Source organism: Corythoichthys intestinalis, chromosome 10 (genome assembly GCF_030265065.1).
Source record: "Corythoichthys intestinalis isolate RoL2023-P3 chromosome 10, ASM3026506v1, whole genome shotgun sequence".
Classification (NCBI taxonomy): domain Eukaryota; kingdom Metazoa; phylum Chordata; class Actinopteri; order Syngnathiformes; family Syngnathidae; genus Corythoichthys; species Corythoichthys intestinalis.
The window spans coordinates 6,148,284-6,174,064 of NC_080404.1; the positions used below are offsets into that span (position 1 = coordinate 6,148,284).

Consider the following 25,781-nt stretch of genomic DNA (forward strand, 5'->3'; position numbering starts at 1 on the left):
ATATTTCCCGACCTTGTCATTGGTCAGGAGTGGCTAGTGGCCCGTTCTCATTGGTCTGGAGCAGGCCAATAGCGATAGCTGCTTGGTGTTCACGTGTCATCACACAACACGGAGACAGAGTGTAGTGAGCGCCAGGAGGAAAAAAGAAAGGCTGCGGTCAAATGTTATAATAATGGACCGGTAAATGGTATCGGCGCCGTCTTTGTGGGTGCTCACCGATACCACCATTTCGGGCCAGATCGGCGCCCCCTGCCGATGCTAGTATCGGTATCGGTGCATCTTTACTTTTAATAGGAAAATTAGTGGTGCGTTTCCCACCTTCGCAACACTGACTTTTTCCATCACTTATTGTGGCTGCTGGCCGAAAAAAACTTGTAATATCACCTCTACGAAGCGGGCAGAGGAGACGGCATGTCGACATGTAACATAATTCTGTTCTGTGAGTGTGTGTGTGTGTGTGGGGGGGGGGGGTGTCAAGTCATCAGCCAATCAAACGTGCGTTTGAGGAAAAAAAATGGAATGGCTCATTCAGCAAGTGAAAAAGGGGTAAATGTAAGTCTGAAAATAATTCACTTAATAATGGTAGATTCAATTCTATCCTTATAACGTGTGCGAAGACATTCTACAGTTCCTATACTGTATAATTGAACTCATTGTATAATGCAAATAAGGTTGCTTAAAAGTTGTTGGGACAATTTGAGCATCCAGAAAAGTTATTAGTATTATGTCCCTCTCATCCCTGTGCAAACCTATGCCCTTGTAATATTGTCATTCAGATGATTGTGTTTTATAGATCATGAAAACCCAGAATATTTCAATATTGTGAAAAAGTTCAATATTTGATATGTAGTAATTAGTGTTAATTTGGAAACAAAGCGGATCAGGACCTGCAATGAAACACATTGGTGTAAAAGATGATCACTTGCGTGCACTGACAGACCTTATGTCATCTGAAACTAATCAAATACTGAGCAGAATAAAGACATAAATAGTTTCAAGGCAAGTACATGAACCAAAAAGTAGAGGGGATAACAAACAAAACTAAAAGACCAGCACGGATGAGATTATAGCAACTGTCCCCGAATTTCTGTTACTGTCAACAGAACTCAAACTCGAAAGTTCTCTCAAGTGTGTTGAGAAAAGGAACTTAACCATTCAAAAAGAAACAGACGTACATTGGCAATTGCCCATCATTAATTATAGTCCCGAAAGCCAGTGAAGCTTTTAGGATTTTGGCAGATTTTAGTCCACATCAATTGCTTCAAGTGTTTGTCATCCCCGACAATAAAATGAACAAATATGGCTGTTTTGGCAATCATTTTCATACTCTTTTAGGGAGACGGTAGAGGGATCATTCAAGAGTAAAAACATTCACATTGTGATTACAGTCTAAATTGCAAGTGTAATTCCAGACTAAACATATCATTCACATTTGGCATTACGGCACAAGGTTTTTTGCGATGAGGAAATGCTTATGTCCATTAAACCTAAAATATTTAGGTGACGGTTGTAAATATTCAGAGATTGGAATAATCACGAGTTGTGTTTGGGTCCACATAAATATCAGTGATGGTGGATTGCCGTTTTATCGTTTAAATAACTGAATCATGTTAATTGTACTCATTCCATTCGTTTAACAACTATTATATTGCATTAATACAAAGTTAAAATCTATAATCAGAAAATTTATGGATTGTGAGTGGCGAAGAGTACCTTACTGTTACCGCGAAATTCATTTTCTGACCATCAGAGCTCCAGACTGCGACCAAAATTAGAGCCAGTCTGAGGATATTTTTCATTTTTCATTTTTTTCATGTGTGACCAGTAACATTGCTGGTTTTTTTGTTGTTGTTGCTGACAAACTCCTTCACGGTTAAATCCATTAGTCAGTGGTAATGTAACAAGCTGGTTTGCCAATGGAAAATAAAACAGAAGAAAAAGAAAGTGGACGATGTGTGAAGTGGTCACCGCTCGGCCAGCAGCGCAATCGGCCCCTACCGACTTGATTCTGAGTGAACTGGAGTATATAAAAGACGCACCTGAGAAAATTAAACCACGAAAGGGAACCTATGGCACCCCAAGTCACACGGATGGGAAATCGCTTTCACTTTTGTGACTTTCTGAAGTGTCAAATTATTGCCAATTCCTGGAGAGCGAGACTCATGAAATCAGTGCCCGGAGACCCTCTGCCTGTCTCCGCCACTGTAAGGCACACGTCCCCCTGGTCATCTAGCGTGGTTTCCGCTTCCAGGAAATATACGCGGCGCCACACCATGTTTGTATTTGTTATTTTACAAGTGGTAAGTGCGCAACGATTGTGACATCTCAACTAACGGTGTTAGACTTTCTTTGTCATTTTCTCAAGATTTATATATACAGTATATATATATATATACGAGGGGCATTCAAAAGGTAATGCACTCAAGTGCATTGCTCGTACAGGATTTTACCAGTCTTGTTTATATTTGGCACAAACAAGGAAGGACACACCTTTTTGTGATCGTTATATGTGTTTTTCTTATTTTCAGATTTTTAAAGCTTAAACTAGCTTCCAAAATGGCTGCCCCTCTTGAAGCTCGTCAGAAACAAAGAGCTGTAATCGAATTCCTTGTTGCAGAGGGAGAAACCCCTCTGAGGAGTCACAACCGGCTAGAAAATGTCTACAAGGATGATACCATAGGCTATAGTGCTGTAAAAAGATGGGTACAGCGATTTAAAAACAGTACTGGAGACCATGAAGGGGTGGGTAAAGCCAGCATAGCCGATAAGCCCCGTAGTGGTCGCCCATCCACCTCCGTCAATTCTGACAACAAAACTTATGCTGATGAGTTAGTTTAAGCCTTAAAAATCTGAAAATAAGAAAAAGACATATAACAATCTAAAAAATGTGTCTCCTATCATGTTTGTGCCAAATATAAGCAAAATTGGTAAAATCCTGTACAAGCAACACACTTGAGTGCATTACTTTTTGAATGCCCCTCGTATATATATGCTTTCGTGGAATCACATTTTAAAATATGTTGGGTGTTTTGGCTCTCTCGGTCAGCAACGTTCCTGACCCCTGACTTAAACCCATGACTATCTTTAGATTCTGCTTTTTAAAACTTATTTTTCATGTCTACAGTGGTACCTCGACATACGATCGCTTCGACACATTATCTTTTTGACATCCGATGTAAAATTTGACTTGCCATTTGTTTCTACTCCGACGACCTGCTGGAAATACAACGATTTTGGACAGCACCGCAGTTACTTTGTTTTCCCGCAAGACGGACGAACGGCGGATTTTCTTGTGACAGAAATCAATGTGGGTTCCAAGAAGGTTAGTGCAGGTGGTGAAAAAAGGAAAAAGATGACGCTTACCATTGAAATGAAGATGGAAATGATAGAAAAATATGAGCGTGGGGTGCGTGTGAGCCTGATCTGGCTTGACAATACGGTAGAATGTCTACAATCTAGACCGGAGTCACCAATTAGCGGACCGCGGTCCACGACCAGACCACAGCACACCTCTTTGCGGACCCACAGATGAACGAAAAAAACGAAAAAAACAACAGCCAACAGCTTTTTTTCAGCATATATCATTTGTATGAATCACCGATCTATCGCTATGCGCTACTATTCTATCGCTAAATTCTGTTTCATTTTTAGTCAAATATCTTCCATGTTCTCACTTCTGTTGTCATCTCTATGACAACGTTGTGCTGATTGGCTGAGAGAGCGTGCATGGATACGCTGATTGGCTGAGAGAGCCTGCATGCTACTAGCTAGCGTGGACGGACCGCAGCAGTGTCCGCAACCTCAAACACAAGTCACACCCGGCACTTTGCAATCTGTTTGTACATGCTGTCGTGCATTTCTTTCATTGAGCAGTGGTTTACAGTTAGAGTTACTGTCAAAAATTGTTATATTTGCGCCTTAATGACAGAGCTTGTCATTCATGTTCTGAAGAAGTGAACATGCATTGTACTACTTGCATGTTTTCTTTTTTGTTCAGCAGTGTTTTACAGTTACAAAATTACAAAATGTACTGTCAATAGTTATTGTTTGCACCTTAATTACATACCTTGTCAATTATTTAGGGTACATGTGTAAACATTGTACTTGCATGTTTTTTTGGTTTTTTTTTTTGTACATCAGTCAAAAAAATGTTTTGTTAATGTATTTTTATTTAATCAGAATGTACATTGTATTTTCGTTTGGTCAAAAGAAAACCACCCTTACCACCTTCAACCTGCCTTGCACTTGACCGACATTAATAAGTGGACCCATGCTTGTATGAAAAAAATTATTGTGGACCTTCAAGATTTGTATTTGAGGACTCCTGATCTAGACTGTCCTCCTCTGACCTCCGTTCGCCAGTCTTTATGTGTTAAGGTGTCAATTATTATTGCGGTAACATCGCCAAAGAAATTGCCAGCTTCGTCAGGTTTTTAATCATTTATTTCAGAATTTTTTGTAGCATTTTTTTGCCACGTGCCAAATTCCACATGGCAAAAAAATGCCACATGGCAAAATATATTTTGCCACATGGCAAAATCAATTTTGCCACGTGGCAAAAAAATGCCACATGGCAAACTCCACTTTGCCACATGGCAAATACCACTTTTGGTTCTCTCTGTCTCTCAGAAATAACCTACCAATATACTTTTAAAGTAACAACCACTTGTTGCCCTGCTCAAGATGATGATAGACGTCCAATCGTGTGACATCCATTCATCCTTTTGCTTTGAATTTAAAGAGCATATAACACGAGAAAAAAAGTCTTAAATGGCATTATTATGTGAATTAGAATCACATTTTGAGACGATTCGACTATATACAACAATTTAGCAAAGCACAGATGACGAGAAATTAGTCTTTTAATCTGCCGGTTAGCCACGCCTACCATTATAGGGCTTTAGCGTCCCCAAAAGGTGGATGACGTCAGCGGTAGACTGGGCTCATCGGTTTTACTATTCAGCCCATTGAGGGGGAATTATTCAGAATGAGGAAAACGCGACGAAGAGAGCCCCAAAATGTCATTGTTTCAGTCTCTCTACTCCAATATTTTTACAGGATATTCTTGTTATCCAAGTATTTTTCCCCAATAGCTATATAAATGGCTTGAGAAAGACCAGTCAGCCCGTCAAGGGGGAACTATTCACAACGAGGAAAACGCGACAAAGAGAGCGGCAAAATGTCAGTGTTTCTGTCTCTTTACTTCAATATTTTTACAGGATATTTTTTTTTATCCAAGTATTTTCCCCAATTGCTAAATAAATGGCATGGTCATGACAAATAACAGTCTTGTGCTGAATGGAATATGAAATAATAAAAATGCATTTATTCAGGACGACATGGCAAAATTACTCCATAATGGTCAAAACTGTCGACTTCACCTTTACTGTCGCACCTCCCGAACGATATTTTATGACACCTAAATTGGACATATGTCATTTCCCTTCCCCGGCTTCGGAGAATGTAAACAAACCAGAAGGCGTGACAGCTAGCCGACATGCTAACCCGGACCGAGTGATGTTTCAAAGTCTTCGAAGCGTAAAATCACACATAACTAGCCTGGATTATTTGACATGACCACCCGGTTGTCGATTGTCTTTGCGGATCGGCAAACCGCCCGGCGGAGAGCAATTTACATTTCGTTCCCGGAGGAGGGTGGCTGGAGTTGTTGTGCAGCTAACGTGCTGCTGCTAATGAGCATTAGGAGAGCTTTTTACATGCCTATCAATGATCAAACGTAAGTAGTCCTTTATAAAGGAAGTTTGTTGTGTTTACTTTGTAATCGCTGTATTCGTATTTGACATAATACAAAACAAGATGTTTACTCACTTCCTCGTAAGTCCAATGGTCCCACAGTAGTAGGGCTTGGCCAATATCCACGGTGAACGGGAACCTTTTGAAACTCCAAAAAGGCGCATACGCCTCTCCCTCATACAGAATGATTTTTCTGCAGCCGTTTGGCTGGCGTGATGCGAAAAATAAATGTATTAATCCGCAAAATCAGCTGAATCCTTCGTCCTCATACACAACAGTACACTGTAGCGTGAAGAGGACGTATTCTACCGTACACGTCACAGCGCCCTCCTCCTCAATGCAAGACCGAAGCCGTAAGTCACTCATTTTCATGGTGCGGGATTAAAAAAACTAATTAAAAATAGCGATCGCTTCCACTCACATCAAAGCGGTCCATATCATTCAGGGGCATAAAATACCGCGTGTATTATGAAATAAACATGCTTTTTCGTGTCACAGGCACTTTAAGTTTATCACTCGTGGGAGGGTGTCATTTGCTGCCACTTACATGGATTGGACGTTTAGCGCCGTCAGTGGAAGACAATGAGTTAAGCAGTGCCCAGTGGAACAGGATTAGATGTTTACTGATATCTATTTTTCTTTCTTTTTTTCCCTCCAGAATCCGGACAATGCCCATGCACCCTGGACAGCAATATGTCATAAAGCCAAAATATTACCATACACACAGCACCCACACGCAGACGCACATCAAGCCTCAATTGGAAAGGCCCATCCCTTTATCAGTTGCACACAACCCTATACACGGTGAGTCTTTAAACTGTAATATCATGGAATTTTGCTTGTTGCTGCAGCCTAACAACAAAATTATGATTCTACAAAGCTGGCTGTTGGGACTGAGCCTAAAAAAATATAAACGAAGTTGTTGGAATATGTCACACATTTCTTTTGGCAATAAGGAGCAGAATTGTTTGTTGTTCTAAATCAGGAAACCTACAGCTTTTCTGTTAAACCAGTCGTTTACGACAGAGTGTCTAACAGGCACGTTTTCCTTTTTTCTATTTTTTGGTGCCACAGCTGCTAAAACTATTGCTGTCGCACATATCATTTAGCTCAGTGTTAGTTCTGTTACACCTTTCTACAAGATATTTTTGGCTTTGGTGGAAATTTCTCTCCTGATTCATTTTACAAGTTGTACTATTATTATTTATCATTACAGGTAGTCCCCGGGTTATGACATATTCGACTTTACAATGCCGGAGTCTCGTCTGTCATTTTGTTTGCAGTTGTTTTTTTTTTTTTAGTCACGTAAACAGTACCTTATTGTATCTCACAGAATCTTATTTTTACTTAATTCTATTAATATGGCTGTTCTGCCCTTTGGCGAAATGTGTATTTAATTATAATGTTGACTTTTGTTTTGTGATGCATGCTTTTATTTTGGCGCAGGAAGCATAGCGCAGGTAGTACATCTGCATGCAAGTAAGAGCGCATATACATATAAGGAAGAATGGACTTGCGCATACGAAGAAAAACGCATGCGCACACACAAAGAAGAGGGCATTTGCTCCCATGAAGAAGTCACGCAGACAAGTGAGAGGGAGAGAGAGGGGAAGGATTACAGCTTAGCTCTGCTGTCTAGCTAGGACCTAGCACCAACGTCTTGGTGAGGACAGTACAATGACGTATAGTGCTGGCCAAAAGTATTGGCACTCCTGCAATTCTGTCAGATAATGCTCAATTTCTCCCAGAAAATGATTGCAATTTCAAATGCTTTGGTAGTAGTATATTCATTTATTTTGCTTGCAATGAAAAAACACCAAAGAGAATGGAAAAAAAAAAACATTATCATTTTACAAAAAAACTCCAAAAAATGGGCCGGACAAAAGTATTGGCACCCTTTGAAAAATCATGTGATGCTTCTCTAATTTGTGTAATTAACAGCACCTGTTACTTACCTGTGGCACAGGGAGTGACAATAACTAAATCACACTTGCAGTCAGTTAAAATGGATTAACATTGACCTAACCTCTGTCCTGGGTCCTTGTGTGGACCACATTGAGCATGGAGAAAAGAAAGAAGACCAAAGAACTGTTTGAGGACTGGAGAAGCAAAATTGTAAGGAAACATGGGCAATCTGAAGGCTACAAGTCCATCTCCAAAGACCCAAATGTTCCTGTGTCTACCGTGTGCAGTGTCATCAATAAGTGTAACGCCCATGGCATTGTGGCTAACCTCCCGAGATGTGGACAGAAAAGAAAAAATGATGAGAGATTTCAACAAAAGATTGTGCGGATGGTGGATAAAGAACCTCGACTAACATCCAAACAAGTTCAGGCTGTCCTGCAGTCCGAAGGTACAACAGTGTCAACCCGTACTATCCGTCGGCATCTGAATGGAAAGGGACTCTATGGTCGGAAGACCCCACTTCTGACCCAGAGACATAAAAAAGCCAGGCTGGAATTTGCCAAAATTTACCCGAGAAAGCCAAAAACGTTTTGGAAGCATGTTCTCTCGACAAACGAGACAAAAGTACTGCTTTTTGGGAAAAGGCATCAACATAGAGTTTACAGGAAAAAAAACGAGGCCTTCAAAGAAAAGAACAAGGTCCCCACTGTCAAACATGGCGGAGGTTCCCTGATGTTTTGGGGTTGCTTGGCTGCCTCTGGCACTGGACTGCTTGACCGTGTGCATGGCATTATGAAGTCTGAAAACTACCAACAAATTTTGCAGCATAATGTAGGGCTCAGTGTGAGAAAGCTGGGTCTCCCTCAGAGGTCATGGGCCTTCCAGCAGGACAATGACACACTTCAAAAAGCACGAGAAAATGGTTTGAGAGAAAACATTGGAGACTTCTAAAGTGGTCAGCAATGAGTCCAGACCAGAATCCAATAGAACACCTGTGGAGAGATCTGAAAATGGTAGTTTGGAGAAGGCATCCTTCAAATCTCAGAGACCTGGAGCAGTTGGCCAAAGAAGAATGGTCTAAAATTCTAGCAGAACATTGTAAGAAACTCAATGATATATACCGGATGCGGTTGTTTGTAGTTATTTTGTCTAAAGGTTGTGCAATCAAGTATTAGGCTGAGGGTGCCAATACTTTTGTCCGGCCCATTTTTGGAGTTTTGTGTGAAATGATCATGATTTAAGTTTTTTTTCATTCTCTTTTGTGTTTTTTCATTGCAAGCAAAATAAATGAAGATATTAATATCCAAGCATTTGTAATTGCAATCATTTTCTGGGAGAAATTTAGCATTATCTGACACAAATGCAGGGTTGCCAATACTTTTGGCCACCACTGTATAATACATGTTTTTGTATAGTTATTTTGAGATTTAGGGGTTATAAATGGCAATGGTGCAGGTCTGCATAGGCATGGTAGGGATATAACACTACCAACTTTTCAGGATACTCAAATTGTCCCCATCAACTTTCAAGCAACCTTATTAAGAGTTCAGTTATATAGGTAATTTTGATTGTCTTCCCATATGTTGTAATGATAGAATAGACCCTACCATTATTAAGTGAATTATTTTCATTATTTTGAGTCTTACTGTACATTTATCCCTTTTCACTTGTTGAATGTGCTGGTCCCCGCAAACAAACGTTTGGTTGGCTGATGACTTGAAGCCCCCCGTCCCACGAGAACATGCCGCCTCTTACTTTTTTTTCTGTCAGCAGTGCCACTGCAAGTCATGTAAAAAGACGACAATGTTGTGGAAGTGGGGGAAACACCACTAATTTTGCTACTGAAATTTCGGCGTGCATCAGAGTTAGCATAACATTAAACTTACTGACCTGCAAAGCTACTGCAGTCAGGCCAGCCTCCACAAGGAACAATTTTGAATTTATTATTATTTGAATCATTGTTTGTATGATGTTCATTACGGTAATATCATCCCTACCAATGTTGAGACCGAACCTACCTTTAAGTTTATAGCTTAAATGGTTAATTCAGACTTACATGGAAATTTGGGTTATGTCTTCAGCGTAGGAACGGAATTCGTTCGTAACCTGATGACTACCTGTTTTATTATTATGAATAGATTTTTATTTATTTATATTTATATTATGATTATTGGACATTTTTATTATTATATTATTATTATTATTAGTAGTAGTAGTAGTATACAGGGAGTCTTCGGCTTACAAAGTCCTCGACCGATGATGTTTTGAATTTAAGACATCTTTGCCTCGTCCACCGGGAAGTCCCCAACACCGATGTTTCTGCTTAGCTAGTGCATAGTGCTTGTCTGTGTTTGTGCACCGACCGGGAGGATCTTTGCCTTTTTCACCCTCATTTTCACATTATGGCCCCAAAGAAGAAAGCTGGGTCTTCTCGCTATGCCAGCCAAAGAAAAGCATTTACCATGGAAACGAAGCTTTACATCATAAAACGATCGGAAAAAGAGGAGGAATGCAATTATTTGCAGTTTCCATCATATACTGTATTTGATTAATTAGGTTTTTTAGATCAAGTATTGCTATGTGATTAAAATGCGATTCATTAATTACAAAACTTCCAATTGTCAAGATTTATTTATCAATCGAGTCCCAGCTCAATATTCATAGCACACTATATATATAAATGAACCATATTCCATTCTTACATTGCACAGTTTTGTCTCTTTTTAATATGGACTGGAGCTTGTCAGCTTAAATTTAACGATGTTTGGATATTCTGTGCTATCAAATAATAACAAAAAATCTGCTTTTTTTGGACCCGCACGGTGGCAGTGGGCAACCACACAGGAAGGATCAAGGTAGTGTTCACTCCCACTATTTGTAAATTTACCTGTATGGGAGGGAGATGTCACAACAACTGCCAGCAGGGAAATACAACAACCATCATCAGTGAAAATGGACACGCCACCGATACACTGACATCTCCCAACTTTAGGATAGGTGAGTCATTGTAGTTTTCTCTGCTACGAATTTGTTTAAATTGAATTGGACAGGAGAAGAATGTCAAGAATGAGAGACAAGCAATTATGGTGTATTGTTTAAATAATATTCATATACTGTTTACAACTACTTCTGATTAACACACTTGTAATTCACCAGTGTGTATTTATCAATGTATTAATTAACTTTTTTTCTTCTTGACCACTGTATATCAAAAAGCACTTGGTGAAATAGCATAACCATAATACATTCTAGTGATAATAATAAGTTGCGACAAAAAAGTGACAAAAAGAGGAAGTGGTCATGCTATAAACGTATTGTCGTAAACCACAGCAAATGCACATGTATTCATTTCACACTGGAAGGTTTTTTTGGCTATGAAGAAAGACCAGAGAGGCGTCAAATGGCCCCGATACCAAATTGACTACTTGGTTTTGTCAAACAATAGACCACTCAAACAAGCAATCAAGCTGAAACCCCCAACACACCCCTGTGGAGTCGCTGCCTAGGTGTGAAGGGGCGGGGTGGTCACTCTGGAAAGATGCAATTAGCATCTTGAACATTTGCAAATCCAATTTTTTTTGTTGTTGTTGTCAAACACGGAGATGGCTAGTCGCCGTATTCTACAATATGATTGACATGGCAGCACTGAATGCATATGTGTTGCATCAGGCATGCAGTGGAAGGCAAGAGAGACGGGTGGACTTCTTGGTGGGTCTTGCAAAGGAATTGGCTCACTCTCATGTGGGCACAGAAGGAAAAATTGCTTCGGCAACAACCTCCAACACTTAGCCCTGGGAAAAGGGTGATGTTTCATATGTCACCACATAAAAAGTGTTTTGTTTTGTTTTTTATTACACCGTCCCTTGTACAGTAGACAAACTGCAGCTTTTGGAATATGTAAAAAGGTTGTCTGCCCAATTGCCTGCCTCAGCGGTCCACTGTCCGACAAAACAAGGCAGCCCTGCCCTGCAAACACTCAAGATGCTAATTGCAGCAATATAGCCCCGTGGTTTTGCGAGTTTGAATGGGAATGACCAACGAGGACCTCGATGCTCACAAAAGATATACTGATTAGGGTCAGATGACTCTTCTCTGGATTCAAAAGAGATTTGTATCAACTGATCCACCCATGGTAGTTCTAGTAAATACTACTTTAATCAAGCCAACAATATACAAATAAATTACTCATGCACGGGCTCATATGCACTGTACTTGATGTGACGCGGGACATCAATGGAAAGCAACTTCAGAACGAGCGTGTTGAAGCGATGAAGCAAATTGATTTTATTTTCCTTCATTTAAGAATTTATATATTTCTTTTATACCATAAAATACTTCCAAACGCGGACATGTTGGCCGTGAGCCAGTAGTGTTAGCACGCCATGTTTTGATTATGTCATCACAAGAGGACTAAGGTTCTTCACACTTATATACAGTGCCTTGCAAAAGTATTTGGCCCCCTTGAATCTTGCAACCTTTCGCCACATTTCAGGCTTCAAACATAAAGATATCAAATTTAATTTTTTTGTCAAGAATCAACAACAAGTGGGATACAATCGTGAAGTGGAACAACATTTATTGGATAATTTAAACTTTTTTAACAAATAAAAAACTGAAAAGTGGGGCGTGCAATATTATTCGGCCCCTTTACTTTCAGTGCAGCAAACTCACTCCAGAAGTTCAGTGAGGATCTCTGAATGATCCAATGTTGTCCTAAATGACCGATGATGATAAATAGAATCCACCTGTGTGTAATCAAGTCTCCGTATAAATGCACCTGCTCTGTGATAGTCTCAGGGTTCTGTTTAAAGTGCAGAGAGCATTATGAAAACCAAGGAACACACCAGGCAGGTCCGAGATACTGTTGTGGAGAAGTTTAAAGCCGGATTTGGATACAAAAAGATTTCCCAAGCTTTAAACATCTCAAGGGGCACTGTGCAAGCCATCATATTGAAATGGAAGGAGCATCAGACCACTGCAAATCTACCAAGACCCGGCCGTCCTTCCAAACTTTCTTCTCAAACAGGGAGAAAACTGATCAGAGATGCAGCCAAGAGGCCCATGATCACTCTGGATGAACTGCAGATATCTACAGCTGAGGTGGGAGAGTCTGTCCATAGGACAACAATCAGTCGTACACTGCACAAATCTGGCCTTTATGGAAGAGTGGCAAGAAGAAAGCCATTGCTCAAAGATATCCATAAAAAGTCTTGTTTAAAGTTTGCCACAAGCCACCTGGGAGACACACCAAACATGTGGAAGAAGGTGCTCTGGTCAGATGAAACCAAAATTGAACTTTTTGGCCACAATGCAAAACGATATGTTTGGCGTAAAAGCAATACAGCTCATCACCCTGAACACACCATCCCCACTGTCAAACATGGTGGTGGCAGCATCATGGTTTGGGCCTGCTTTTCTTCAGCAGGGACAGGGAAGATGGTTAAAATTGACGGGAAGATGGATGCAGCCAAATACAGGAACATTCTGGAAGAAAACCTGTTGGTATCTGCACAAGACCTGAGACTGGGACGGAGATTTATCTTCCAACAGGACAATGATCCAAAACATAAAGCCAAATCTACAATGGAATGGTTCAAAAATAAACGTATCCAGGTGTTAGAATGGCCAAGTCAAAGTCCAGACCTGAATCCAATCAAGAATCTGTGGAAAGAGCTGAAGACTGCTGTTCACAAACACTCTCCATCCAACGTCACTGAGCTCGAGCTGTTTTGCAAGGAAGAATGGGCAAGAATGTCAGTCTCTCGATGTGCAAAACTGATAGAAACATACCCCAAGCGACTTGCAGCTGTAATTGGAGCAAAAGGTGGTGCTACAAAGTATTAACGCAAGGGGGCCGAATAATATTGCATGCCCCACTTTTCAGTTTTTTATTTGTTAAAAAAAATTAAATTATCCAATAAATTTCGTTCCACTTCACGATTGTGTCCCACTTGTTGTTGATTCTTGACAAAAAATTAAAATTTTATATCTTTATGTTTGAAGCCTGAAATGTGGCGAAAGGTTGCAAGATTCAAGGGGGCCTAATACTTTTGCAAGGCACTGTACATATATATATACATATATATATATATATATATATATATATATATATATATATATATATATATATATATATATATATATAGTTCTATAATTTTTAGAAAATAAATAAATAATACATGTAGAAAATTGATTTGAAATATATATATATACAGTATATATACAGTATATATTAAAATGTGTAATTTATTAAAAAACTCCTATTTTTTTATTGTTAGGAATATGTTATTTGAGAATTTTAATTTTTTTCTTAAATAACTTATTATTAATGAAATTATTTTTTTTACTTCCCTTTTATGACATTCTAATTTTTAGCTGTATTGTAGTGTAATTTTCTATATGTAGTATTTTTTTTTAAACACTATTTTTATGGACTTATACTGTCGCAAATGCTTTATGTATATTTATTAGACATGAATTCAAGCATCAAGGGTTTCATTCCATGCCACTGACAACAACAGACGTTCTTTCCATTGGAACTGAAAGATCTTGCATTGAATGCTCATGTTTTGGTGCCATTGAAAGTGCTACATGTTTTTGCAAATGTTATGGTTTGCATATTTGGCTGCTGAAGGAAACTTGTGGTATTAGAAGGCTTTAGTATAGTGTCATGCACTTGCCCGGGCTTGCTTCGTTTCTTCTGCCTTCTCTTGTTTCCCTTTCGTGTGTGTGAGAGGTTGCATATCTGAGCCACGGAGCTGGGAAGATTAAAGCTTATTTGTTCATGGCCTACCAAGAAGTGCCAAGAGTCAATAAACAACTCATTTCTTCTTTATCTTGCGCTCACAGTCAAAAGGGAGGAGAGTTCATTGAAGATTCAGTGGGAGGCGTTTAGCCAATTAACAGAGTTTATATATCGGGCCATAGAAAAACTGTGTTATTCATTCATTCATTCATTCATTCATTTTTTGATCCGCTTTATTGAGTTAATATGAAGATATTTTGCTGCTTGTGCTTCAGGTATTACTGGAAAGAAATGCCTGGGAAGACTGAAACCACTTTGTAAATCGTAATTTTGACAGCAGAAAATAATCTGCTACTTGATGGACAATTTGTAGAGTAATTTCCATTGATTATGATTCAGGCTGCGGTCTATGTGTCCCATTTGGCCTGCTGTGGTGCCTGGGAATTTGATTTAAGTACTGTTTTTCTAGCTTCTCTAGCACGGGGGGGTGCATGTGACCTCGGGGAACATCCTTTTTTGCCGTAGTAAAATAAAGTGTAATTGCACATCCACTCAGTGGGTGGCAGTGGCACTCTCATTTTTCAGAGTATTTTTGAAGCAAACGAACACACAGCAAAGAGCACTGGAGATCTGAAGTGCTAAGATAAGGAAATATGACAAATCGTAAGTAGCATTTGGCTTTTGGCTTTTGGCTCTGACTTTTAATACAATGGGAGACGAGGAAAGACCAATATGTTTACTGTGTCTTAAAATGTACCTTGAGTGTATTTGTACATTTTGGATGTGAAAAAATGTACTTTTAAGAGTAGTTTTACTAAGCCATACTTTTTACTTTTACTTGAGCAGATTGGTGAAGAAAAAAACGCTTCTCTTACTCCGCTACTTTGGGCTAGATAAGAGTCGTTACATTTTTCCTCTTTATTTGACCATGGTATTAAAAAGTTTCTGAACCTTTTGGAATTTCTCACATTTCTGCATAAAATAACCATCAAATGTGATCTGATTTTTGTCAAAATCACACAGATGAAAAAACAGTCTCTCCTTTAACTAAAACCACCCAAACATTTATAGGTTTTCATATTTTAATGAGTATAATGACAGAAGGGGTGAAAATAAGTAAGTGAATCATCACATTTAATATTTTGTGTGCACAGAGATATTGGACTGTGCCAGTGATTTCTGTAAGTCTTTAACAGACACTCGAGGGTTCTTTGTTACCTCTCTGAGTATTCTGTGGTGAACTCTTGGTATCATCTGTGGTGGACGGCCACTCCTTGGGAGAGAAGCAACATTGCCAAACTCTCTCCATTTGTGGACAGCTTCTCTGACTCTCGATTGATGAACATCTAGACTTTTAGAGATGGACCGATTGAGCATGGAAAACCAGAGATATGATGCCTTTAATTTAATAATAATAACTATGAATGAACTATTCAATATTCAAACTAGGAACTATTTTCTCCATAGAGGGCACTCATGCTCGTTGGACAATGCATCCCGATACAATCCCCCCCCCAAAAAAAGTTCCAAACATGTCAAAGTCCTGTACTTTTTAAGAGTACTTCCTCTTCTGCTTTTATCTCTGGATTATTTTGTTACTTTAAAATTGAAAACCCGATCCTTTTCACCCAATTGTGATCGTCTGAAAAATCGCCCGATCGGCCCGATTTCTGATCACGTGATCAGATCAGGGACATCCCTATTATGCACTGTCTGTTTTAAATAAATAAAATACAAAATGAATGCATTCTAACACAGTTGCAATGAAACCTGCTTAATGGCGTACTGCAAGCAACACGTCACTTCCGCTCATTAATATTATATTATGGCTAAGCGGGTCAACCTCCCATTTGTAGTAAATGAATGGAAATAGTGTACGAACGAGATGTTTACTGAGCTAAACCTACCAATTGTGTCCGAAAATGATGTCCCTGGTGCCAAATTCACGGGTAAAGATGTGGAAGAACATAAAAATGTTCATTTAAAGAGATTGCTTGAGTGTCGAGGGCTGAAAAAGACGAAAAAAACGAGCCGACCTAAGATTAGCCTTAGCCTTTTTTATTGACACCTTTTTCTTATGTGACTGAAAATGACATTCTCTTGTTTTAACAAGATATCCTTTACCACTAGCTCTGTCTTTCTTATATATTATATCCTCTGGTTGTCCTACGTCTCTGACCATTCTTGGGCGTAATTTATATTGTTAGTTTTGGGTAGTGATCGCAAATGCTACTCAGTGACAGCAAACAAACACTTTTAATTTTTTCATTAATAACAAATCTTAATTCTATAATTTATTTACACTTCCCCATTACTAAAGTTGTTTTTTTACAACAGAAAAGGTAACAGTGGCAGTCAGATACCATTTTAATTCTTTTCAGGTCATTCATGATCAGACAGAAGCAGCATGGCACAACGTCACGCTAAAAAATAAGTTAAAAATATCAAAATGGCTTAACTTTTTGTCCTCTGAAAGACCATGCCAACCCAACAAAATGTTTACTGCAAATGAAATGTGAATGGATTCACCGAGCTGCCGTTAAAAGTGTGCGCAAGTTGATTCATTCTTCACATTTTTTCGTCGGGAAACGTATGAAGAAAACATCCTTCATATGTCATAATGTCTACAGTCGTTTCTACAAGTTCCAAAAAAGCAATGAGTGATTGGCATGTTCGTTTTTGAAAGATTACCGGAGAACAGCAGCAGAAATTACATAGCTTCTATGCAAAGGCGAGTCTATAACATCCCACTTCCGCTTTACTTCCACTTCACGATGCAACGTCACGGTCTAAAAATAGCATTCGTGCGCTACGCTATTGGCGGTCAATTAGTTTAAAAAAAAAAACACACATAAAAATTGCATGCAAAGAACAGAAACATGACAACACTGAAAAAATGTCCTATGACAAAAGTAAGGAATGTAACAGGATTGTGATAAAGCCATTTAAAATGGCATTTCCAATGACATTTTTATGGTTTCCTCTCTTCTCAGTGGTATGTCATCTGCCATGTATTAATGGTGGCAAGTGCAGTGCAAGGGACAAGTGTCAGTGTCCTCCAAACTTTACTGGAAAGTTCTGCCAGATGCCAGTTCAAAACGGACACCATCAGCACCGGCAGACGTCGGGCAGCTACAGTCAAACTCAGGTCCATTCCACGCACACGTTGCCTCTCACCTACAGCAACGGACAGAGTGCCGGTGAGTGTGACTACGCTAATGCCGAATGCTTAACCCTGGCCTTAATCATGTTCTGGAATTTACCAGGATTTAGTCCCAACATTGTAAACATCCACATCAAACATCCCCCTGAGGCATCTGTCGAGGTCCACCAGGTATCTCAGCTGGACGACCACCACAATAACGGACAAAACCCAAGAGGGCCCCAGTCAGGATCGTCTTCATCCTCCAGCTACAGCTTTCATCACACTGAAAGCCATCAGAAGATCCAACACCATGGCTACAACGTTATCTACCCTGGCCAGCATGGTGACCAGGTCACGCATTACCAGCCTGTCTCCTCGAAGAACACTTTAGGACGTTGCTTCCAAGAAACCACTGGTAGTCAGGTAAGATCCTTTGTAAAATTGAGATTTCATTTCTGTCAAACTATTTATACAGTGGTATGAAAAAGTTTCTGAACCTTTTGGAATTTCACACATTTCTACATAAAATCGCCATCAAATGTGATCTGATCTTTGTCAAAATCACACAGATAAAAAAACTGTCTGCTTTAACTGAAACCACCCAAGTGCAAAGTGCATAGGTTTTCTTATTTTAATGAGGATAGTATGCAAACAATGACAGCAGGGGAAAAAATAAGTAAGTGAACCATCACATTTAATATTTTGTGCCCCCCTCCTTTGGCAGCAATAACATGCCTCACGGTAGGGATGAGGTGTATATGTTGGTGAACTGTTCCATTTTTTCTCCACACATGACGTTGTGTGTTACTCCCATACAATTCAACTTTGGTTTCACCAGTCCACAAAATATTTTGCCAAGAGTTCTATGGAGTGTCCAAATGCCTTGTTGCAAACATTAAAAGAGCAACAATGTTTTGTTTTTTTGACAGAAGTGGCTTCCTCCGTGGAGTCCTCCCATGAACACCATTCTCGGCCATAGTTTTACATATACAGTGGGGCAAATAAGTATTTAGTCAACCACCAATTGTGCAAGTTCTCCTACTTGAAAAATGGCCTTTAATTGTTACCATGGGTGAACCTCAACCATGAGAGACAGAATGTGGGGGAAAAAACGAAAATCACATTGTTTGATTTTTAAAGAATTTATTTCCAAATTAGAGTCAAAAATAAGTACTTGGTCACCTACAAACAAGCAAGATTTCCGGCTGTCAAAGAGGTCTTCTTCAAACGAGGTCTAACGAGGCTCCACTTGTTACCTGTATTAATGGCACCTGTTTCAACTCATTATCGGTATAAAAGACACCTCTCCACAAACTCAGTCAGTCACACTCCAAACTCCACTATGGCCAAGGCCAAAGAGCTGTCGAAGGTCACCCGAGACAAAATGTAGACCTGCACCAGGCTGGGAAGACTGAATCAGCAAAAGGTAAAACACTTGGTGTAAAGAAATCAACTGTGGGAGGAATTATTAGAAAATGGAAGCCATACAAGACCACTGATAATCTCCCTTGATCTGGTGCTCCATGCAAGATCTCACCCTGTGGCGTCAAAATGATAACAAGAACGGTGAGCAAAAATCCCAGAACCAAACGGGGGGACCCAGTGAATGACCTACAGAGAGCTGGGACCACAGTAACAAAGACTACTATCAGTAACACAATGCGCTGCCAGGGACTCAAATCCTGCACTGCCAGACATGTCCCCATGGTGAAGCCAGTACACGTCCAGGCCCGTCTGTGGTTCGCTATAGAGCATTTGGGTGATCCAGAAGAGGACTGAGAGAATGTCTTATGGTCAGATGAAACCAAAACAGAACTTTTTGGTAGAAACACGGGTTCTCGTGTTTGGAGGAGAAAGAATACTGAATTGCATCCAAAGAACACCATACCCATTGTGAAGCATGGGGGTGGAAATATCATGCTTTGGGGCTGTTTTTCTGCAAAGGGACCAGGACGACTGATCTGTGTAAAGGAAAGAATGAATGGGGCCAATTATCGAGAGATTTTGAGTGAAAATCTCCTTCCGCCAGCAAGTGCATTGAAGATGATCCCAACACACAGCCAGGGCAACAAAGGAGTGGCTTTGTAAGAAGCATTTCAAGGTCCTGCAGTGGCCTAGCCAGTCTCCAGATCTCAACCCCATAGAAAATCTGTGGATGGAATTGAAAGTCCGTGTTGCCCAACGACAGCCACAAAACATCACTGCTCTAGAGGAGATCTGCATGGAGGAATGGGCCAAAATACCAGCAACAGTGTGTGAAAAGCTTGTGAAGAGTTACAGAAAACGTTTGTCCTCCGTTATTGCCAACAAAGGGTACATAACAAAGTATTGAGATGAACTTTTGGGATTGACCAAATACTTATTTTCCACCATGATTTGCGAATAAATTATTTAAAAATAAAAAAATGTGATTTTCTGTTCTTTTTTTCCATATTCTGTTTCTCATGGTTGAGGTTTACCCATGTTGACAATTACAGGCCTCAAGTGGGAGAACTTGCACAATTAGTGGTTGACTAAATCCTTATTTGCCCCACTGTAGTTGATGTGTGCACAGAGATATTGGACTGTGCCAGTGATTTCTGTAAAGTTTAGCGACACTCTAGGGTTCTTTTGTACCTCTCAGTATTCTGCGCTGAACTCTTGCCGTCATCTTGAGTGGACGGCCACTCCTTGGGAGAGAAGCAACAGTGCCAAACTCTCTCCATTCGTAGACAACCTCTCTGAATCTCGATTGATGAACATCCAGACTTTTAGAGATGGTTTTGTATCCTTCCCTAGCTTTATACCAATCAACAATCCTTGACCATAGGTCTTCAGACAGCTCTTTTGATCGAGGCATGACGCACATCAAACAATGCTTCTCATCAAGACATTTCTTAGCAGGTGTGTGTTTTATAGTGTGCATGGCAGCTTTAAACCACTCATTAGTGATTGGGCAGATACCTGACTTAAAATGTATGGTAAAAATTGGTTTCAATTTCTCTTTAAGTCTCCTTAGCCAGAGGGTTCACTTACTTATTTTTCCCCCTTCTGTCATTGTTTGCATGCCATACTCATTAAAATATGAAAACCTATACATTTTTGAGTGGTTTTTGTTAAAGCAGACAGTGTTCCTGTGTGGTTTTGACAAAGGTAAGACCACATTTGATGGTGATTTTATGCAGAAATGTGAGAAATTCCAAAAGGTTAAGAAGCTGCGTTTTTCTGATAGAAATTGGAAAAGTACATACGTCAGAGGCTTCCTTTAATTGGCCCTCACAGTAATATAAGATGCTAAATTCTTTATAAAGAACTCATTTAACTCAACTCAATTAGCTGTCATTGACGGGGCTAGACGTCTAGGTCATTTGGCCAGAGAGAGGCGAATGAACATTTGTTCGCTGTCAATGGCATTGAAAGCTGAGCATTAACAGTCAGTCCCCCCAGTTTAAATGAACTGGATTTTTATTGTTGTCAATGGCAGGCAGGCAAAGAGGTTTATTTCATTTTTTTTTACCTGTCCTGTTTGGCTGTTTAGATGAAGAGAATCAGAGTCTGAGGGGCTGTTTACATGGTGACGCTGCAACACCAAGATGCAACAATTGTGTTGCGGCATTGCCTCGCCTTCATATAATGTCACAGTGAAAAGTCGAAGTCGAAGACGCATACCTTTGATTCCAGGCTCCAAAGTGGAAGGATTCGATTGCGGGGCTTGCTCTTTTTTGTTTTCACTCGCGCCGATGACGTCAGCACTTGCACACGTCAATTTGGGCGTGCGCAGCGCTGCTAATAAACATTAAAAACAGCAAACATGGCAGAATGTCGGCTTTAATTGACTGTTTTTATGAAAAAAAAAATTAAATATGTTTAATGTTTGCATTTTTGTGCCTTTTGGAGCAAAACAAAATGCAATTGCTTGGAGTGGGCGGGCATGTTGTTTTCCGGTCTGAGGAGGTTGATGGTGTCAAGAAAGTGCATAACTGGCTGTCGCCTTGTAAATCTGCACTGCCCCCAAGGGCTTGGCATGAATACTACATCGTTTTCACGCGGTATTGCGACATCGTTCGAATGGAGACGGAACCATATTCAGTAAATGCAAACATTAATTTTGTCGTATTCTCGGAGCGTCACCATGTTAACGGCCCTTGAGTATCTTTGTAGCCTGAAGAGTTTTAATGTGCTGCGTGGAAGTTTCATGTACTCCCATTCTGGTTGTTTGGATTGAGCTTGATTTTTAGAAAAGTGATTTTGGTAGTGACAGAGAGAAAGAAGAGCCCTATTAGAAGTAATGGTGATACAAAAACAAAAAAAACATACATATGTTACCAAATACAAGTAGCATCGCTGTCTACTCTTCCCAATACTAGACACTATGAAAAAAAGCATGAACAGAGTTTATTTATTTATTCATTTATTTTTATAAACATTTATAATGGACCTATCGCAAAGTCCTGCCCCCTTGTAAAACTCTGTCAACCCGAGGCTATGTCAAATTCTCTCAGTGACAGTGATTAAGTGATGGAACGATTTAGGGATGAGGTTGGGAATTCAAATTTCTGAATTTGCGCTATTGTAGCTGGCAGGAGACCTTTTTTTAAATTTAAAAAAAAAAATTTTTATAATTAATTTTGTCCGGAAGCAGACGGAGAGGGTTGCAATATGCAGTGGAGCAGTATGTCCATGGTATTAAACTTTACAGAGAGGAGACCATTATTTTCATCATGTTACCACTCGCAACTTAAAAACAAGAAACCCCACTGGCGGAATATCTGTCAAGCTATAACGTTAGCTACTTAGTAACGTTATGTCATGTGTTCTGTCAGATTGTTCTGCCGAAGCTTTTGTGGCGATGAATAAGCAGTCTTTCACATTCAGTCGGATTCTCAATGTTATCCAGAGGAGCTAAATAATCAACGTAAATCTTAACATACGTGCACAACATGAATACGACGTAAATAAATGCTCAACGTTGAGAGAGTGGCGTGCATTCGAGTTGACAACAGCTAAATGCTAGGTGTGTGCGTGAGGACAGCTTTCCTTCCTGTGCGTCAGTGACCTGATGTTTATAGAAAGTTCTGGTGTTTACTTTGGACTTTTAGCACTGGGGTCTTGACAGCTTAGATTAGTTATATTTTTTTCTATTTGTGGAGTGTCAGGCCAGTAAACACGTAGGCAGTCAAATGTTAGTAAACTAAGGTAAATATTTAAGTTTACATTTTTACTACATGCCATCAAATATTATTTTTGTTTTACAAATCGATCATTAACTTACCTTTGAGCAATTATAAGTGTCCTTGGGTTACTGTCTTGACATTCAGTTGTTCAGAGCCTTATGAATAACGTGCATTTGGCAAGCCTTATTTTAGGCTTTGAAAAAGGGACCAACCCCTCCAATCTTTCAGGATACCTGGTGTCGAAATTACAGGTACTCCACACACAGCATTAAACCATTAGGCTGTATTGGCTGAGCCAAAATTGTGTTGGTTTGTTCCACTGAAATGGATCTACATGACCTTTGCATTGTAATTTACATACGTTGCTAATTACTACCAAAAAAAAAAAGTTCTACTCACGGTTTCCAGTCATTTTTTAGTAATTAGCGTTTTCGTGTCGGTCTTTTTTTCCCCCGTGGCGCAGTGATATTGATACGGCGGAGTCGTATCGTCAGTGTGTGAAGCCATTTTAGGTCACGTGCACCAATAGGAGACGAGGACTGTTGCTATGCGCTTCTAAAACAAACAATATGGCGGCGACCATGTCAAGCTACGACACGAGCGAAGATGAACCAAAGATAAGAAAACCGCATTCGGAATTTAGTCAAAAGGCATCGAAACGATGCTGTATGCATCTCTCAACTGTCCAAGGGCGAAAAAGGGCAGGAATTTGGAAAAAACGTGCAGAGCCCGCGTGGTTGCGTCAGACAATGGCTTTCTCCCCAGGCTCCGTCGAAGGATCTTGCTGAAAATGCGTCGACTGGGATTTTTAACGACATTCACTACAGGTAAGCCACACGCACGCCTTTACTACAAGGTTAATTGTTATTAACTTATGCTAAAAAAAATCTTATTTAAACTGGTGTTGAAACGATACAATTTTTAGCCCAGATATCAATACCACTTTGTTATAAAATGTATATAGGGTACAGTGTGTCGAAAGTGAATCCAGTAGAACTTTTTATTGCATACCAGTTATGGGTGACAATGGTTAAATAAACCTTTTGGCTCAAGAACATCAAGCTGTAGTCAATAAAAGCCCTGATACTGACGTGGCAGTGATTGCTGTAAGTCTGCAGATAGATTTACAGTGTAAATTGCATTTTTTCACAGGAGGAGGCAACAGAACGAGGACTGACGTCTCTAAGGTCTCTGCAGCTCCTGGCACTAGTGTGTGTTCAGCACTCATTGGCATCCATACATTCACAGGTTGTGACTCTGCTTGTGCCTTTCATGGCAAAGGCAAAAACACATTTTCTTTTGCACGTCATAAAAAAGAATACCTGACTGGGTTTGCAAAGATGGGCAGCAGTTTTAAACTTGACCAACAAACATTTAACACGTGTAAATACGTGTGCCACCTGTTTGGCCAGTCATGTGCCAAAAATGATGCCAAATGCAGATCTTTCTATATGGCCTCGTCAGTCTTGCCAGAACATTCTATTCCCCCCAAAACTGATGCTCTGTACCAACATTGCAGGACAGCAAACTATCAAGCAGCAATTATGAAACGTTGTCTGACAGTTAAAATGTGTGCACCTTCACCCATTGGGAATGGGTGGGACATTGAGGATGGGCAGTTGGCAGTGACATGGATGACTAAAAATCCTGCTCCTGATACTGTTTTGCAAGTAGTCAACTGTAGTTTAAAGGCAACCAATTGTGACATGGGAAGATGTTCCTGTATGTCTGCAAAACTTTCTTGTACTGATTTATATCGGTGCCAAGCATGTGAGAATGTTTCCAAAGAAACAGAAGACACTTGGATGGGATGATGACTTTGAGTAAAGCGATTTTGAGGAGTAATGTTGTCATGTACAGTTTTACTATTCTTTTATTTCTGTTTTTTAAAAATTCGTTTTTCAATATTTGTATGTGTAATATTGTGTATTTTTATAGTATGAGACACTTCCATGTTTAAATAAATGTGTACCAACAGTACCATACTTGAATGATTCCAACCTTTTGTGTATATACAGTGTGATTAAAAAAGGCTGTGCCAAAATCAAAATGCCATGTCAAAAACGAAAAACATTAAAAAAAAAAAAAAAAAAAAAAAAACTACCTTGGACAGATGTAGGAAGTAACTAAGTTTAATTTCATGTTTTCATAGTACTCAAATATGGCCTTCACCAGCAGCATGGACAACATCAAGTTGACATGAGAATTCCTCCCTCCCGCGTTGATTGCGTCTGTTATTCAATCTTTTATGTCATCAATATTTGCTGGAAGTGGTGGAACATACACTTAGTGTATAACATACGTTATGTGCCATAAAGATGGATAACGAACTTTGTCTTTAACATACCAACACGTCCAGCAAGTACTGATGATGTGAAATATCGAACAACAGTTGCAATCAAGACAATAACTGCGACATGCACACGTTTGAGAGGGATTCTCATCGTGGCTTGATTTTGTCCGTGCTGCTGGGTGTGCTCACATTTGAGCACTTGTGAAACATGAAATAAAACTTGGAAGTTATCTTCAACACGTGTCCATCACTTCTTTTCTGATGTCTTTCATTTTTTAAGTATCACCTTATGATTTTGGCACATTATATTTTTGATCACCCTGTAATTTTTTTTGTCTTATTCCATTTTTGCCATGATTCACATTTAGGAGGGTGTGGTAGCAATTCGGTTGATTTTCAGCTATTTATGATCATGGCGTGCATTTTTTATTTTATATATTTCATTGCATAGTAGGTTGTGATATTTTTAATATGACACATAAGCCTTTAGCTTAATTCAATATATATTTCATTGTGCTGGGTGCAAATCATTAATGTTGAAGTGTTTCCTTCAAGAAATTAGCTACATTTCTCATTCTGAATTCACCTATGTGTATACTAAGGCACCAATACTTGTTTCAAATGTTTGGTAGATGTGTTTATGACATTTGATAAAGATTTTGTGTTGCCAGAATTAATATAACACTTAAAACTAACAAAAACAGCAACACTAGATCTGTATTTTTGTGTATTCACATCAAGATACATTTCTGGCTGGTGACTAAGTTAGGAGGGTATTGGCTTTGA

The 25,781-nt window shown here is 39.5% G+C and overlaps 1 protein-coding gene across 10 annotated transcripts in view; it reads left to right on the forward strand.

Annotated features, from left to right (window-relative positions):
• ltbp1 (latent transforming growth factor beta binding protein 1) overlaps positions 1 to 25,781 on the forward strand; it is a 153,149-nt gene that overhangs the window by 42,239 nt on the left and 85,129 nt on the right. For all 10 annotated transcript variants that reach the window (XM_057847839.1, XM_057847843.1, XM_057847840.1 and 7 more), the window contains exons 4-7: positions 6,413 to 6,558; positions 10,489 to 10,656; positions 17,398 to 17,604; positions 17,671 to 17,972. In XM_057847839.1, the coding sequence (XP_057703822.1) occupies positions 6,413 to 6,558; positions 10,489 to 10,656; positions 17,398 to 17,604; positions 17,671 to 17,972 (823 nt within the window). The remainder of the gene's footprint in view (positions 1 to 6,412; positions 6,559 to 10,488; positions 10,657 to 17,397; positions 17,605 to 17,670; positions 17,973 to 25,781) is intronic.